This window comes from Thermobia domestica, chromosome 2 (assembly GCF_964235325.1).
Source record: "Thermobia domestica chromosome 2, izTheDome1.hap1.1, whole genome shotgun sequence".
In the NCBI taxonomy this organism is placed as follows: Eukaryota; Metazoa; Arthropoda; class Insecta; order Zygentoma; family Lepismatidae; genus Thermobia; species Thermobia domestica.
Genome location: NC_137455.1, coordinates 240356022 through 240375449, shown reverse-complemented (window position 1 = coordinate 240375449; position 19428 = coordinate 240356022). Strand labels below are relative to the sequence as shown.

Genomic DNA, 19428 nt, shown 5'->3' with positions numbered 1-19428 from the left:
CAGCTTCAAGCTGAACTTAAGAAATTCTTCTCTTCTTCTGCCCGCAATAAACTGTTTTCTGGTGGAAATCCTACAAAACCTTCAATAAGCAATAACACTCATACAGGGTCAGTCGTATGGCCAAGAATTCTATACGAAAGATTCCCTTCTGCATCAAATTTGGTCCTATTTCCTCTGGGCCTTGCATCTTTTCGACAATATCATAGATAATAAAACAAACATTGTTTGTTTTGGAATAATATTTTTCAACGAGAAATGTTTCCTCTCTTACTTTTTTGGAAAAGCAACATTTTTCTTTTGTACAAATTGGCGTGTCAAACAGTTGAACAATTAAAGAAATTTGCTACTAATCTCGGTGACACAGAAGCTCTCCAATTGATCAGTTACAAACAAATTTCGAACAGAAACTAGTATCCGTAGGATGTACACGGCAGACAACTATTGCAAAGTTGTTCCCAAAAAATTCATAGTTAGTTTGTTCTCCACATTTTCAGTATTAATGTGACGGTATGTGAATTAATGGATTTTTTAAAGGGTGATGACATGTACTTAAGAAAATTACCATAGACGCATTATCTTTTGCAGTATTCCCAGAAATTTCTCCTTCATCCCTCCCAATTAATTTCTCCTTCATCAAACCCAGTAATTCAAATATGTACTAAATAAAGTATTTTCATATTTAATTTTACATATTTACGCTCATACATAATGTATTTACTGTATATTATTGCATACAATTACCGTTGTGAAAAATTAAATTTATGTAAGATAAGATAAGATAAGATAAGATATGCTTTATTGTCATTAAACATTTGTTGCAATAGACATTGTCAAATATAACATATATATATATATATATATATATATATATATATATATATATATATATATATATATATATATTACAAGTTTTATCACACTATCAGGCAAGTTTTATCTATGTATCATTGTTCTTGCTTTCAACTCTTGATAACATATTTTTTCAAATTCAGAGATACTATATACAGAATTGCTTATAAGGAAGGATTTACAAAAGTTTTTGAAGTTGTCGTGAGGCATTGTGCGTACATTTTGTGGTAATACATTAAATAATTTCATACCTGTATACTTATAACTCTTTTGAGTAGTGGTTAACCTAACTTGTGACATATTAAGGTCGCCTTTATGCCTAGTATTGTAGGAATGAACATCACTTCGGTGATTAAAATTATCTAAATTTTCTTTTATATACATGAGACATCGATAAATAAATAAAGAAGGCACTGTCATAATTTGAATTTCCTTAAACACTTCCTTGCATGATGCTGTTTTAGGCAATCCCTTAATTATTCTTACTGCTTTCTTTTGCCATTTGAAGACATTCTGTGCACCAGAAGAATTACCCCAGAATATTATTCCATACTCCAAATGTGAATGAAAAAAGGCATTGTACGATGTTATGAGAGATTTCTCACTAATTACAGTTTTTAATTTACGCAATAAAAACAATACTCTGGATAACTTTCTACATAAATTTTCTGTATGTTCATTCCAATTTAACTTTGAATCGACGTACATTCCTAACAGTTTTACAGATTTACGTGTATCTGAATGACTCGTAGAATTACTAAGATTAATGTACATAGTTTCTGTTTTATCCTCATTTACTGTAAGTCCGTTACATTTAAACCATATAGAAGACAACTCTAACATTTCGCTATTCCTACTTTGAATATCAATTATATTTTTGTCTGAATTTACAACAGTAATATCGTCAGCATATAAAACACAACTATTGGGCAAAAAACTTGGAAAATCGTTTATATATACAAGAAAAAGAAAGGGGCCCAATACACTACCTTGTGGAACACCATTTGTTACACACATGAAGCTTGACTTTTCATTTCCAATGCGAACAGCTTGTTTTCTATTGCTAAGATACGATGCAATTAAAGATAATTGCAAGCCAGTAATACCATAATAGTGTAACTTCGCAATTAATATATTATGTGATACGGTGTCGAATGCCTTACTCAAATCTAATAATGTAACCCCAACATGAAGATTGTTCTCCAAATTATCTAACACTTCTGATACTATATTTTCCACGGCTTTAGTCGTGGAACACCCAGGTCTAAATCCAAATTGCATATTATGAAATAATTTGTTTTCCTCAAAATATCTTGACAATTGATTCTTAATACATTGCTCAAAAACCTTAGATATTATTGGTACCAAAGATATTGGGCGATAGTTATTAAGCTCCGTTTTATCATTTTTCTTGTAAATCGGAACTGTAACAGTGAATTTAAGGCACTCCGGAAATTCACCTTCGAGAAGTACGCAATTGAATAAATAGGTCAAAGGTTCAACTATTATGTCTATTATCTTCTTTAGCATGTTGTTAGAAAACCCATATATATCCTCACTATTCGAACCTTTTAATTTGTTGACCACTGACAGTACAGTTCTAATATTTATAGGGGTCCATAGAAAATGAGTACTATGTTGATTAATATTTGTCTGTGTCAATAAGCAAGCGAAATCTACTTGTGAACTAATGCCATTTGTGTGTCTACCAATTAGTTTGTTAGCACTATTTACAAAATATTCATTGAATTTATTTGGGGATATCTTTATCGAGTCTTCAACAACCTGTTTCCCTAGCTCCCTGTTAATAATAGACCAGGCCGCAGAGCACTTATTTTTTGAATTATTTATGAAATTCTCATTCGCAGCAATTTTCGCCATTTTAATTTCTTTTCTGTACAATTTTCTTGATATTTTATATTTCTCTTTGTCACTGGCTGACCCTGTCGCGTTAGCTATGTTATAAAGAGCCATTACTTTATTCCGGATCAGTTGAAGGCGAACCTCTCTGTAACGGATAAAAATTCCCGTCCCATTGATGCCCGTTATTCAGAGGTTTCCCTGTATATATATAAACCTCTGAATAACGGACATCAATGGGGCATGAATTTTTGTCCGTTATTGAGAAGTGTCCGTTACAGAGAGGTTACAGAAATATTTAATATAATTTCTCACAACGGTAATTGTGTGCTGTAATATACAGTAAATACATTGTGTATGAACGTAAGTACGTAAAATTCAATATGAAAATACTCTATTTAGTACGTATTTGAGTTACTGGAAGGACTGAAGGAGAAATTCATTTCGGTTAAATAATATTACTGCTGAGGGATGAGAGATATTTGTATACTACAAAAGATAAAGCGTGTATGGTAATTTTCTTAAGTACAGGTCATCACCCTGTAAGCGTTTCTCATTTATTTCAAATTCTCAGAACCTTCTCAAAAGATGCGTGAAGAACCAACTAATTGGCTAAACTCGGGAGCCCGGCCCGGCCCGATAAATTTTTAAAAAATTTAGCTCGAGCCCCTATCTTTCTCAAAATTTAGTATTAAACTTGACCTAACCCTCAGAAACATTTTCTAAACTCTGGTCCACAACCTGACGCTTGCCTCCCGAATGGTACCATTGCCTCCTAGAACTTTGCATGTCATCGAGAGAACAAAAACTCCATTTTCTGTAACAAAAATCTAACTTAATTGATTTTTAGCATAAAGTGATGGCAATATTGTTTAGCTACAGGCAAAATTTTCCCACCCCTTCTTGTCATATTTTGGGTTCAGTGAAGGTCAAGGTCAGAGCTCGATTTACCGCGCAATGCCTGCAATCTTCTATAGTGAAAGTGGAGCCGCTAAGCGACACAAACTGTAAATAGCTATTGCGTTCTTTGTAACATTTTTCACAGGGACACTTCTTCAACGTTTGGCTTTATTCCAATTATCGTTTAACGAAAGTCAATAATTATTAAAGAATTGCAATTAATCGGCCCCAGTCCGGATCGACCTGAAGAGAAATCAGTGTCGGCCCGCCCAAGCCCGGCCCGTGCAGGTCTCTACAATGCAAAAGATACACTCACACAGGAAGAACTTCAAAATGATTAAAGTAATCAAAATGGTATTTACACAACAGTATAGGAAGCAAACATTGTACCCACAGACATGCTCAGTAACATCTTATGTAATGCAGTGTTGCCAACTGAGCACAAAATGAAATTTTGTTAAATGACACGGAACACAAATTATAGCATGTAGAAAATCTAATTATGATTAGAACCATGCCTGTGAAGTTATGATGTACCGTGTTGCCAACATTTGAAGATAGACCTATATGAATTCCTACATGAATTTCGGATGTAGAAGAGTACATACATTACCAATGCACTGCGGAGCGCTTTATCAACAGCAACACAGAAAAATTGACTACCAATTATGTGTGACGTGATACAATATTACGTGCATCAGAAACGTGAGCCTGCTAATCAATTGTCAATCCAAGGGCATGCATCATTTCAGTTTTGTGTGTTGTGTTTGATACTATTCTGATTTTCCACTTGGGCAAACCTGTAGGGCTGTGCGATATGTCGATATATCGATATCATCTTATATCGATAATCGATATCGCAAAAATATCGACGTCGATATTCGATATCGATATCCGATATCGTCGATATTCGATATTGTCAATATCGATATTCGATATTGGTGTTTCACACTTCCTCGAAAAAAATTGGGGCGCATTTTGTTTTATATATATAACGCTTTTTGGCTCACGATAGTAGTTGCATTTGCATTTCTTAACCGAATGTAACCAAACTGCACGATACTTGTATGAGGCAGAAAAACGCCCCATTTCATGAGTCAAATTAATGTAGGGCTTGGGGACTATGCTTCCCAACATTCCATGTTAATATTTAATTTTCTCTTTTGACTTCATTTCTTAACAGAATGAAGCCAAATTTACAGAGGATTAGTATGGGTTAAAAATTTGGTTCCTTTTGAAGATAGTCCAAATCGGCGGCAGTGGGGTAGGGATGTTTCTATGTACGTCTACTTAATCCACCTAAATATTGTGTATTTAACTTATATTATCGGCTACACTTCTTCACCGAATCAAACCAAACATTGTGCAAAAATTGTATTGGGCAGAAATGATGTTCCTTTCGAAGATAAAGCCAAAACCAGTGCAGAGCCGGGAGCTATGCCCTCCAAAATATTTCTCATCATTAACATGGCTGCATTCCTTAACCGAGTCAACTTGATATCCTCACTACAATTAATGTTTGTGCTGTATTGCCATTGCGAGCGAAAAATCAAATGCCTGTGCTAAAATTTGCTTAAATCTAAACAGACAGGGAAACCTCGTAGTAATTTTCCGTTTATTTGTATGTGGTTATTAGATGTAAGTTGAGCCACATAACTCAGCTTACAAAAACAAACAAAAGCCTCCATTCTGTTATTTCACTACACAGACCTACATATTCTGTTTAGGTAGTATTAACACTTCTCTATTTCTTTGGATTTGCTAAAGTATTAGAATATGCATTATTAGGTGCACTGTTATTGGGAATGACTTAGAACCTTTCTACAGCAGATTTCAGATGAGAAGCGGCATGGCCTTGGGTTGGCTTTACGCGGCGTCCAATTGGCTTTGAGCGGTGTTGGCAATTCGCGACAAGCAGTTCTGCACGCTGACTTCTCGCGCTACTGCGAATCTTGACAATAGCAGAGGCGCTTATTAGAAATATTGATTTAGCACATTAACTGCTCACTTTACGAAGTAGAGGAAAGAATTACGAACACATACGTGAAAACTACATCTTTTTATGACAACTGGTTGTCATGATACACGCTTTGAAAGGTTTCCATATAAAACAATTAGTAAAACGAGCGTTGAGTCCCGTCTAATTTCCAGTGGATTTTTCTTCGATTTGGAAATGGAACTCAACTTTTATTAAAGGATAATCAGGGGTGTAACCAACAGGTTGTTCTAGGGGAACATTACTTTCAGGGGGAGGAAAGCTTTTCACACATTAAAAACAGAACAAATGACCTATTTCAGAATATGAAAGCATTTTAACTCACCATGTATACTATACACATATTATGTTTTCTCGATGCTACCTTAACAAAAGACGGATCTTGACAGTACTGAAGTTGAAACCCAGACAGCACAATGCACGTACAGTGTCCGTATAGTACATGTACAATTGCACGGATGCAACATGTGTATCATCTGTATAAATGCACGCCTGTACATATGATGCACATATACATGCCAGGACCTATTCAACATCTTCACGTGCACAGAACATGTGCAACGTACACGTCCTGCACAAGTGATTTACACCTACCGCGCAGGTGATTTACAAGTAGCATGTATTCGATTTACATGTAGTTCACAGGTGATTTACATGTAGGATAGCGGTGATTTACACGTAGCACACAGGTGATTTACATGTAGCACAGGTGATTTACACGCAGTAACCAGGTGATTTACATGTAGGACAGAGATGATTTACACGTAACACACAGGTGATTTACACGCAGTTCCCAGGTGATTTACATGTAGGACAGAGATGATTTACACGTAACACACAGGTGATTTACATGTAGGACACAGGTGATTTACACGTAGCACATAGGTGATTTACCCGCAGTACCCAGATGATTTACTTGTAGGACAGAGGTGATTTACACGTAGCACACAGGTGATTTACACGCAGTACCCAGATGATTTACATGTACGATAGAGATGATTTGAAACAGTACCCAAATGACTTACATGTAGTGCACAGAGGTGATGTAAAAGCAAATTCGAGATGCAACGAAAAAAAAGTTTATATATTTGGTGTCTTACGCAGTAACACAATCTATAACTGCAAAGACATCACCTTCAAAGTATATAACAAGTAACTAATAATTGTTAGTGAGAATTTTAGTTTTGGAGTTCATTATTTGCAACGAGCAAAGCTTTAGGTAGTATCTTTGACATGTTTACCAAATAACAAATAACGCAACATATTCTACTGTAATCGGTCACGAAAATAATTTTGTAAACCTATGAACTGTCTGACAGTAGTTACATCAGTACAATGCTGCCACTTGTTGATATTGTATCCTAGCTCAGTGGACGTTATGGAGTTTTTACAATCATTCAGCTTTTATTCGTCAAAAAGTCTCTATAACACCGCCTGGAGGAAAAACGACACCTACCAAAAATGGATTTTACTTTCTGTTGATGAGAATGAGAGTAAAAGAATGAAAGTAAAAGTATACACTTGCACGGTATTATGGACGTCTCATACACACATGCAGTAGCCGTGCAAATACCCATGTGCACACAACGGCTTAAGCACCGGTAATTTAAATGTGCTTCATCCACGCAAATGCACATGTGCACATCCACTGCTCAAGCATGGGTTATGCACATGGGCTGCATCCACGCAAAAGCACATGTGTACATAACGGCTACAGCACGGGTTATATAAATGTGTGCTTCATCCATGCAAATGCACATGTGCACATAACGGCTTAAGCACGGGTTACGTACGTGCGTTGCATCCATGCAAATGCACATGCGTACATAACGGCTTAGGCACGGGTTATACAAATATGTGCTTCATCCATGCAAATGCACATGTGCACATAACGGCTTAAGTACGAGTTCCGTACGTGCGCTGCATCCTCGCAAATGCACATGTGTATATAACGGCTACAGTACGGGTTATATAAATGTGTGCTTCATCCATGCAAATGCACATGTGCACATAACGGCTTAAGCACGAGTTACGTACGTGCGCTGCATCCATGCAAATGCACATGCGTACATAACGACTTAAGCACGGGTTATATAAATATGTGCTTCATCCATGCAAATGCACATGTGCACATAACGGCTTAAATACGGGTTCCGTACGTGCGCTGCATCCACGCAAATGCACATATGTACATAACGGCTTAAGCATGGGTTACGTGCGTGCGCTGCACCCACACAAATGCACATGTGTATATAACGGCTACAGCACGGGTTATATAAATGTGTACTTCATCCATGCAAATGCGCATGTGCACATAGCGGTTTTTTTAGCACGGGTTCTGTACTTGTGCTTCATCCACGCAAATGCACATGTGTATGTAACGGCTTAGGCACGGATTATGTAAACGTGTACTTTATCCATGCAAATGCACATGTGCACATGCACGACTTAATCACTGGTTATGTACGTGTGCATAACCCACGTAAATGCACATGTGCACATACACATGTTATGTATGTGTGCTTCATCCACGCAAATTCACGTGTACGGCTTATGCACGGGTTATGTATGTGTTCATCATCCACACAAATGCACATGTGCAAATGTACGGCTTATGCATGGATAGTGCACATGTGTCGTACACGTACGTGTTGTCTGGGAAAGCGGATTGTAAGAGATAAATCAATAAGCTATTCATAAGAAAACAAATGCTGTTTCTAGCAGTCTGTTTATCCGACTTTGTGTTTATGTACTAAAGGGAAAAAAACTCGAAAAAATATCAACTCAGATATTATTATGCAATAATATAGTAGTGAGAGATCCTGGGGGGACTGAGGGAGCCAGGGCCCCTCATTTTATTTGTAAATGTGCAGTGTTAGGCATAATTTGAATACAATTTGTCTTAAAATTATCATATATGCTTTCTGCATCTGAATGCCCCCCCCCCCAAAAAAAAATACAGAGAAATCAGCGTCCTTGTAATTAGGTACAGAAACTGTATTGATGATGTTATAAACGTTCCTAATTTGCATTAACTATTAAATAAGTTTACTAAACATATACTAGATGAACCTCATTTCGGGCCTGGAAATAGTTTGGAAAGTCAAGGCCCTCTTTTCCCCCGTTTCTACACCCTTGAGAATAGTAAGCGATCGAATTAAATAATAAGCCTTTGCAATTTGATTCATATATATATATATATATATATATATATACATATATATATATATATATATATATATATATATTCGATTCCCGGCGGGAGCTCATGTGGAAGAACAGAAGGTATGGGACATTCTTAATATTGTTTTGAAATTGCCTTCATGCAAGATTCTTCCTTATTCGACAGAAGAAACGCAGTATGATTTTTTTTTTCTTCGTTTCAATACCTTACGTATGTGTGGCCAATTACGTACTCCTTCTTTACTCCTCTAGCAGGGATGCAAAAGCACCAGGCGTCTGAGTGGTGTCATAAATTATTGTAACCCAAAACAAACTCGACCATATCGTGTTGCTTACGAATCAGATGGATTGTTGTTGTGAGACCTACATCAAGTATAAGAGTATGTTATTATAGGAACAGACATGGAAGCAAAGGAGCTGATTGTGTGTGTAGGAACGCAACTTCTCTTCTAGCATAAACAGAATTCATCAGTGTCTAGGTTGCTTTCTTTCGTGGTAGTTCATTTGTTCTCCAAAATTATAGTTGACAATGTCTTTAAGGAAACCAAGTACAAGTGCGGAAGTTTCTTTAAAAAAAAAAAAAAAAAAGTGCTACGAAGTGAAGCTCGAAGAATTTTTTTTTTTTTTTTTTTTTACAATTTTTGGAACTCATAATAAAAAATTTACAAGAGTCAGATTCAGACAATGGCGAAATATTAATTGACATAGACGATAGTGAAAGTAGTGTTGAAGACGAACGTTTAGCAGTTCCACTGGAATAAGTTAATAGGTAGGTTATTCAGTTGCTATATATACTTCTAGGATACACAGCCAAAATCTTTGAGTTTGCTGGAATAGTATATTTACATTGTGAATAATGTTGCCAATGTATGTGTAATAATCTCAACTAGAGGAAGAGCGAGAAGGGAAAGGGGAGTCCGAAATCCGGCAACACCGCGCGGAATATCGCACAGCATTGGCTACTGCCCGTGATGCTTTACATCTGAAAAACACAATAAATTGATTTCATAAGCAGAACTGAATAATGGTATAAGACGTAAGGTTTAGCCTAAATTTAACAGAAACATGAACATTTTAAATATGAGTTTGCACAAAACCAATAACAAGAAACCTCTTAAGTTCATGTGGAAGATGTCACGTCTTTGCGTAAAGCTCTTTAATACAAAAAGATTATCAATTTAATAATAACATGAAAGAGATCTCGATTGATCGCATGCTTTTTTTTTTAAATAAATAACTAACTAACTAACTAACTCTATGGCCTATGGAACACGGAGGTTCAATGCCGCGTTCGCAAAAGCTCTCCACTGACTTCTATCCTTAGCTAACTGCATCCAGTTTCTACTTTGTATTCCAATCTCTGCGAGATCCATCTTAATATTGTCCTCCCATCTGCGCCTAGGTCTACCTAATGGTCGTTTTCCGATTGGTCTTCTAGTCAAGACTTTGAAAGCGTTTCTACTTTCTTCCATTCTAGCTACATGACCCACCCACCTAAGCCTCCTAGACTTGACGACCCTAACAATGTTGGGTAAACCATATAAATTGTGTAGTTCCTCGTTATGAAGTTTCCGCCATTCCCCATTCCCGTTCCTCTTGGGTCCGAATATTCGTCTCAGGATCGTGTTCTCAAATACTTTCAGTCTATGTTCTTCCCTTAGAGTAAGTGGCCATGTTTCGCAGCCATACAGAACAACAGGCATGATTATCGTTTTGTATATTTTAAGCTTCAAATTCCTCGACAGAATTCGCGACGACAAGAGATTTTGAACCGAATAGTAACACGAATTCCCTGCTTTTAGTCGACATTTAATTTCTCCGTGAATATGATTTTCCTCTGTTAATATTGATCCTAGATATTTGAAACTATCCACTTTATCAAAAGTATTATTTAATATTTTAACGCATCCATAATTTCCTGTATTCCGGTCCCGACGCACTTCTATGTATTGCTTTTTTTAATTGGATATTAAAATAGAATGCTACAAAAGAATAAGTCCAAGTGTTAAATTTGTAAAGCCAACGGATTAACTTAGAAGAACACAAACACACACATCACACATACAGAGAAAAATGAACAATAACTGTCTTGTTTAGAAATATGCCTATTAGCACCAGTGGCGGCTAATGTTAGTGTTGCAGCGTTGCGCAACGACCAAAGTATTTCAAGAAAAAAATATTATTAGCAATAGTAGTAAAGAACAGAAAAAATAGTTTCTAATACTCCCATATATACATTAAATAACTTTTTTTTTTTTTACTTCTCTAACTGTTCGTTTCGTTAATCCGTTTTAAAAAGCGAAAAATAATCCGTCACAGAGTCTCTAATTTATATTGTGTTGCAGCGAGCATGCAGCGACCAGATTCCTTCAGCGCGGGAATTGGAGCAAATGTTAAGTCTCCTTTCCCCTATCTCAGAAGTTAAAGGGTCTGGTCGTTGCAGTGCTTCTGCAACACAGCACGGTTTCCAGAGAACGAGAGGGTTTTTCGCGCTAAATAAGATTTCTAAATTTTATTTCACTAGCAGTTAACAAATGGAATTTGTTTTTATGCATTCATATTTTTATATTACGGTACTAATACTGAAGCAAATCAATATAATGACAATTAAAAAATGTAATAGCAGAATTACAAAATAAAAAAAGAAAATATATAGTAGAGCAGAAATCAAATGAAAGTAGATCCGCATTTACAAGTTAATTCTTAGCTTATATAGATAATGAAAATTTCTTCTACAGTAATTTGTGAACCAAATATTAATAAGTCAATATGCAGAACCCCCCCCCCCCCTCTGTGGATAGTATTTTAGTATATATATATTTCTTTTATAAAATAAGTATATTTTATACTCTTGATAGAACTGTATGGTGGGGAACGCCACATTGAATTTGGGACTAGTTAGCAATGCTCAGAGGCGTAGCCACGAGGGGGGTCCACCGGGTCCGGACTCCCCAAAATTTCGAAACTCGACTAGCATTTGTAGACTTTCTTAACGAACTATACTTGTTTAACAGAGAAATGATTGATGTAAGCTAAATATTTTATTTTACGCCTCATCATGTACTCTTTCTTTTCTTATAGAAATAATCATTCTATCATTTTTTTTTCTAAAAAAATATAGGTGACAGTAATTAAGAATTAATTATCTTTTCGGGAACAGTAAAAGATAGGTTCGTTATTACGTAGACGTATTGGACCTTCCTCAAATACTTTGGACCCCTCCCAGCTAACATGTTGTTCCTATATCTGGCTTGTTTCAAGGTTGCTTTCCAGAACGCTGATAAACATTGTTTCGCCTCATGTGGAAGTATATTGTGTTCATCGTGCATCGCATAACAACCAAGACGAATGATTTGGAATGTAGTTCTTTTTTTTTACGCACTTGTGTGTGTGTGTGTGTGTGTGTGTGTGTTGATATATGTATAGGGTTGCCAACTCTGTAAAATAAAAGAACCGACACTTCCTCAAAATTGTCTGTGATATAGGTCTCAGCGTGAAGTATCTCTGTTCGGACCTATCCATGGGAAGGAAATGTACTATCGTGAACGAAAGTGCATTAACACATATATTCTGTATGTCCATAGAACATTCACTAATAACCTTAATAGATACATTGTGCTATAAATGAGAAACTGAAATTGATCAATCGGCATTGATCAATTTATTGTATTTACCAGTAACTACCATTCCTTTAAAATTATCGAAACAGATGAACAAAAGTATAATAATCTTTACGTGACAATTTTGGATTTGGAAAATGAAATTCACTCTTTAAACATATAGTCTCTACTTCAACTATAGGAAATTGCTTTAAGAAGTCCTTTTCCACTCTTAATAAACGTATAAAATTCCTTGAAAGTAAATTTCAAATTTTCCCTGATACAGTCCCTGTCATCTCTCTAAAATTTTCTAAACAGGTGAACAAAATATATTAATCGTTGATACATGGTGAAAGGTAACAGTTTTGAGTTTACAGAATGACAGCTACTTTTCAATATCTATACTTCGAACTAGATACAAATTTTAAAAAAAACGGTTATAAAGGGGCTGGTGAGAAGTTTGTACCCGTCACCGGCTTCAATCAAAATAACATCAATTTTTCCGGCCAGGCCAATGAAAAGCCGGCCAGTTTACAGCCCTGTGTATGAATATGTGACATTCGCAATTCATGTACTAGTATCTCTTTTGTATCAGCTGTTTTGGTTATTAGCTATTAGATTTAATTTTATTGTGTGTGCTTTAATTCTGTACATAACCTACAAATTCTGAATGAATTGCATATCATGACTTCTGTAAATAACTTACAAAAAAAAAATTCCCCAGCTTTCAACTGAGGAAAAACTTACAATTAAGGCTTAGACAAAACAAGCAAAGTGCAATTCAGGAGAGTGTTCAAAAAAAAAAAAAAAAAAACGGCTTAAGTTTACAGGACACCTTATGGCAGTAATGTTGTATGCACTAGGTACATTTCCACAATTTATTTGAAATTTTCCTAGATAAATTGTGAATAAAGCGTGTTCAATGTACATTTTTTTATAACATTAATCTCTGCTACGAACTCTCTTCAGTTTACACTGAAGAGGAATTCGGAACACTGTCAGGGACTGAGTTTGCTAGAATGAATTGTTCTAGAAAAAATATTTAGTGAATCTACAAAGCTTCTGCAATTAATATTAACTGTACCTATGGCATCAGTAAAAGAAGAAAAGTTCTTTTTCACATCAAAAAGAATTGACACTTTCAAGAAATTGAATGTCCCAAGAAAGGTTATCACCATTGGTTATGCTTTCCATCGAAAAAGACCTGACAATAAGAATATTAGAGTTCAACCAGCATGTATTAGGCAGATTTGTTCCAATCAAAGAGAGAAGAATGAACTTACTAATTAAATAAGGTGATTAATCGGATTAAATGTTCTGCATTTTCTTTTTTTTTAAAAAAAAACAGATTTTTATTTAATTTAACATGTTACATAGCATTTGCATCTAAATTTATGCTGATTAGTCAATGAGTCCACTTTATATCTTCTGTCTCCGATCGTTCGTACTGCAACACCCGAAACCACAAACCACCAACCGCCACTGATTAGTACTGAGTTTTCAACTAGAAATGTATGATGCATTGAAGTTCATGACCCTGCTATTTAGGAACGAGCTCTTTTGTTCATGAAAAAAAAAAAATCAGTTGTTTCGCGTGTTCTGCACTAACTGTAAGTGAAGTATGAGCATCAGTTACGATATTGCATCCACAACTAAATACTCTTTCCGATAAAACGCTGGTACCTACACAAATACTTACGAGCCAGAAGAGCTAATTTTGGAAATTTACTGTCACGAGATTTCCTCCAGTGAAGGAGGTTTTCTTCCATATCTGTAGGCAGTGGTGCTATTCTAATTTTTGGTAACTGGTTATATATACATGAGAGAGAGATAGTAGATGGATACATAGAAAGATATCTCTCTCCAGTGGCGTAACTAAGGGCTTGGGGGTCACCCCGCAGACAACGTGGAATGAGGCCCCTTTTCTACGTCCTACATCACAATTTGGGAGCCCCGTGATGGCCTGGGCCCCCCGCAATGCGGGGTCTGCGGGGCCCTTATTTACGCCCCTGTCTCTCTCCCTCTCTCTTAGAAAGCAAATCATACAAGATAGACAAAGGCAAATTTTTCACTGTACCACAAGTGACAAGTAGACACCTACACAGCAACCTGTGACGAAATTAGCTAGCACTGCGAATATCTTGGAAACGAATTATCCAAAATAGATGTTTGTGAAGAAGTATTGCAAACACCTTAACCCAGCAATGGATCAACAATTATTGATAATGGTATGCATGCGTTTCAAATGTAAATAACCCTCACCACTGTACTCATGTGATCCCAGTTTTCATTCTTGATATCTAACCAGCCCATTTGAAATTAAGAAAAAATCGCTTACACCTTATTCTGAGATATCATATAGGGTATATCTAACCCTGTAGCTGTAAGAATTTCTAAGAACAAAGCTAAACAAACGAAAACTTGCTCGTTCTTGGGTATAACTGGATAAAATGTACTGTTATGCCTGGATATAACAAACGGTTTAGCAAACTCGAAATATATTAACAACCGGTTCTAGCGAACCGGCTGAATTGCACCACTGTCTGTAGATGGCACTGAAAGATATGCAGCGATTTCCTGTTGCAGTGAGGCATCAAATGATTAGCACAAAAGAGAAACGGGGATTCCCCGATTTTGCTTTTGTTGATCGGGTACGTCATTCGTCCATATCTGAAATGAAATGAAATTTTTGAGTTTTACGTCCAACGATTATGCCGGTTAGGCTAAAGGAGACAGTGATAATGAAAAATGAATGAAAATAATGAAATGAAGAAAGTGGGATGAAACGGGAGAACCCCGAGGAAACCCACACAACGGTGTTTGTCCACCACAAAGTTAACTCGGCAAGAGCAGGGTTGGAACCCGGGACCTCATGCACCAGAGGTGAACGCTCTACCACTGAGCCACCACGGCCCCTATCGTTCATATCTGGATCAAGTATTGTTTTTGCGTGAGCTTAAAATACAACGCACACACGTGTTATCCTATAGAAAGAACTTCTCTCTTTCTCTCTCAAACGCATACCGCCACAAGTGCACATTCACAAATGAACATACATGAAATAAACACCTACACACAAATAAAACACGCATATTCTATGTCACCCTGTTTCACTCTCATTATTTCCGCAATGATGACCAATATGATAGCTGAGAAAGAAATTAAATGACTATTTTTATTAACTTTTTCTGAGGAAAGAGTGGTGGATTAGAAGGAACACAAGTCTGTTTTCTGTGACTAACAAGTATTCTGAGATATCTCCCATTGAAACGTTTTCAGACCAGATTGTCTATCAACATGAATATTCAAGACCAATCAATATGTTGAATATCCATTTTTGATGTTGTCGATATCAATATTGGATGTTGTCGATATCGATATTTGATGTCGATATCGATATTATCGATATCAATGTTCGATATTGTCGATATCGATATTGTCGATATTCGATATCGATATTGTCGATATTGATATTCGATATTGTCGATATCGATATTCGATATTGTCGATATCCGATATCAATATTGTCGATATCGATATTCGATATCCGATATCGATATTGTCGATATCGATATTCGATATCCGATATCGATATTGTCGATATCGATATCCGATATTGTCGATATCGATATATCTATTCGATATCGATATCAGAAAAATATCGAATGCCAATATCGAAATTTCGATATCGCACAGCCCTACAAACCTGCTTCGACACTGTGCTTCGTCCCTTATTTTCGTGCTTCAGTGATTATATTATTGTTTTTAGTCTCTTATTTTGGTTTTAACTAGTTAGAAGCGTGTACTGTATGTTCTCTTCTACATCCGATATTCATATAGGCATATCTTCAATCGTTGGCAACACTGTATCACGACTTCACAGATATGGTTCTACCCCTAATTAGATTTTCTAGATGTTATAATTTGTGCTCCGTGCCATTTAACAAAACTTCATTTTGTGCTCCGTGCCATTTAACAAAACTTCATTTTGTGCTTAGTTGGCAACACTGCATTACATATGATGTTATTGAGCATGTCTGTGGGTACAATGTTTGTTTACTATACTGTTGTGTAAATATCATTTTGATTACTTTAATCATTTTGAAGTTCTTTCTGTGTCAGTGTATCTTTTGCATTGCTATCTTCACATGATTCTAGATCCTTCTTTCCTCTGTATCTCCTGTGTTTCTGCGTGTCGGTTCGTAAAACTGGATTTCTCACTTTTTGCACTCCTCTATCGACTGCACATTGTTTGATTTGACAACGCTACTATAAATATAAGATGTTCCCTTGTCAGTACGGTTGCGGAAGAAACGTGTGGGAGGGGGGGTTACGCGCATTTCTGTACTGACATGGTATCTTCGTTGGCAGAATGGGTGAAAAGACATATGGGAGTGCATATGTTTATTGACCCAGCCCAAATCACAAACCTCTTAGAGAAAGTGAAAAAGGAAGCCGGGAAAACCTCAACCCAGACTTATTCCAGTATCATAAGTAAAAGAAAAATGTTGCTTTTCAAACAAACAAACAAAAAAAAAAGTAAGAGAGGAAACTGCTCGTTGAAGATGATATTGTAAAACAAACAATGTTTATTTTGTTATATATGAAATTGTCGGGAAAGATGCAAGGCTCAAGCAAAGATAGATCGCATAGAATTCTTGGCCACACGACTGACCCTGCATGAGTGTTATCGTGTATTAAATTTTTTCTAGGATTTCCACCAAAAAGCAGTTTATTGCGGGCATCAACAAGAAGAAATTCAAGTTCAGCTTGAAGCTGTTCTGTTCGATGGTTCACAAGGTCTAGACTCATGATAGATACGCTTGTGAGGAATAATATATCGCACAACCGAGAACAATTCCTGTCCGTTATGAAGAGTTTATTGAAACGTCTGGGGAAAGAAGGACTGTCCGCGTCCGTACCTGAAGGTGTCCGTGAAAGGAAGGGTTCACTATATAGAGACATTATAGATAGATTGATAGATAGATAGATATAGATATATAAAGAGAGAGAGAGGGAGAAAAAGAGAAATTAATATTAAGTACACAAGAAAAGTTACCCATTGACAAGCTTTCGAATATAATCTAAATATAAATGAAATTGCGAAATTGCGGTCTATTATTAAGTCTATTATTAACATTATTTATTTATTCTTTTTTGCAGGAGAACGACCAGCTGCAATGCAAACCGGATCTGCAGGGTTATCGAACAGTTCAGTTAATGTTTTGACTTTAATATTGCTCTGTTTATTACATTCTTTATTTATTGAAGACGTTTTGCTAAATGGTGCACAGTGTTGGTCAACTCTAAAAAGATAATCATAGATAAATAGTTCTGTGTTCAGGAAACCTATAAGTTCAAACATAAGAAAATCTACCATAATTGTTTGGTGACTAAACTCAATCCTGGTATCTTCAACGTGATTACCAAGAACGTGACAAATAATTGACTAGATCGTGGTATAATTCCGCTACAAAGACCTAAGTAATTTCACATTTATCTAATCTGCAAGAATGCAAAATGATTGAGAAATATAAAAAAATTGAATACAAAATATATTAAAATACTACGGATATGATCCGTCCGAGTACAAATGTTTCAGGATAGGATTATAAATAAAGATGTACAGTGTAAATAATAAATCAGACTTTTTTTTATTGAAAGACAATTATATAGACTCCTAAAAGTGGAAGAAGATAATGCAGTTCTGCAACAATTTTTTGACTTACATTGATTGTATTATAATCGAGTCGTACTCTTTTAAGTGTTGAAACTAAGCGTAAATTGAAATGTTGTAAATTTTATGAAACGTTCATAGTGTTTTAGTTCCCGTGAATTACGAGTAAAGTATCTTTTCCACCGACTGCCCAATATGTCATTTATTCAGTAGTTTTAAGAAAACAACGAAGATGTTGCATTATTTCGATCTTATTACGGCAAATTTTCCTTCCACGTTGATTAATTATGCAGTTCCCGACTAGTTATGCATTTTCTGTTTAAGTCTCTTCTCATCTTGCCTCCTTCAACTGAACTTCGGCTTAATATGTCAACTATATTTGTTTATGGAACATTCACTGGTACTTATGTTTGATTTTAAGTAGAATAATTTATTTTCAATGCTCAAGACTGATAGCATGATTGACATAAATATGGTTGTAAAGTACATATCCCCTAGTTTTGATTCAAATAATTGTAATCAATTATTGTTAGTGCTTTCTATTCATTTTTAATGTACACCTGATACAAAAATGCATACCTAAGTTTTGATATTTCTGTTTTAATTCCAAAAATATGGGAGGTCTTATGGTTTTACAGATAGACCTAGAATCTCGAAGACACCTTTATTCTAATGTGTGTATTATGCATTAGAAAAAGCAGATTCGTGAAATCATATGAGATTGACTCTTTTTGTGCCTGTTGTACAAGCCAAAATAAACAACAAACGATTTCATGTTTATGATGGTGATTTACTTGAACAAGATGAGACGTTGACGTTTAAGTACCAGTGACAAACACTTGAGAAAAATTATTAAAAATCATTTACATATATGTATTTTATTTAGTCATCTAACACCTAAAGAACGTGTAAATACTTCTTTTCTGAAACATATATAAACGTTGTAGGGAAGGATTGTAACTAATAACAATATTATCTACGAATAGATTATGAGAAATATTTATTACAATTTTCTTGGAATATTTTTTAAAAAATAACTTTTTGATGTTACGTATATGCTGTTTCAAATCCCATCAATTATTTCAGACAACTATGTGAGACAAATCACTGGTGCAGTGGATAAAGGGGTAGTTAATCATTTCTTAAGTTGTTTTATTGATTGCTTTAAAATACTACACAAATATTTACCCTACTCTTCAGTCTAAATGGGCATTGGCAACAGTAAGTACAGCTCGATATAGTTTCAACATACTTGACATGCTTTCTAATAGTTTTTAATATTATTTATCCTCGGGATAACAACTAGAAAAATGTTAGCTCACGTGAATAGTGGTTTCATAAAGTCTGGAATACAAGATTTCTTG

General features: G+C 35.6%; 1 protein-coding gene across 2 annotated transcripts in view; it reads left to right on the top strand.

Moving 5' to 3' along the window:
- Positions 1 to 18654, top strand: part of LOC145678411 (zwei Ig domain protein zig-8-like) — a 998947-nt gene extending 980293 nt beyond the window's left edge. For both annotated transcript variants that reach the window (XM_081748532.1, XM_081748533.1), the window contains one exon: positions 17551 to 18654. In XM_081748532.1, the coding sequence (XP_081604658.1) occupies positions 17551 to 17705 (155 nt within the window). In that variant the 3' untranslated portion in view covers positions 17706 to 18654. The remainder of the gene's footprint in view (positions 1 to 17550) is intronic.
- The last annotated feature ends 774 nt before the right edge of the window (positions 18655 to 19428 follow it).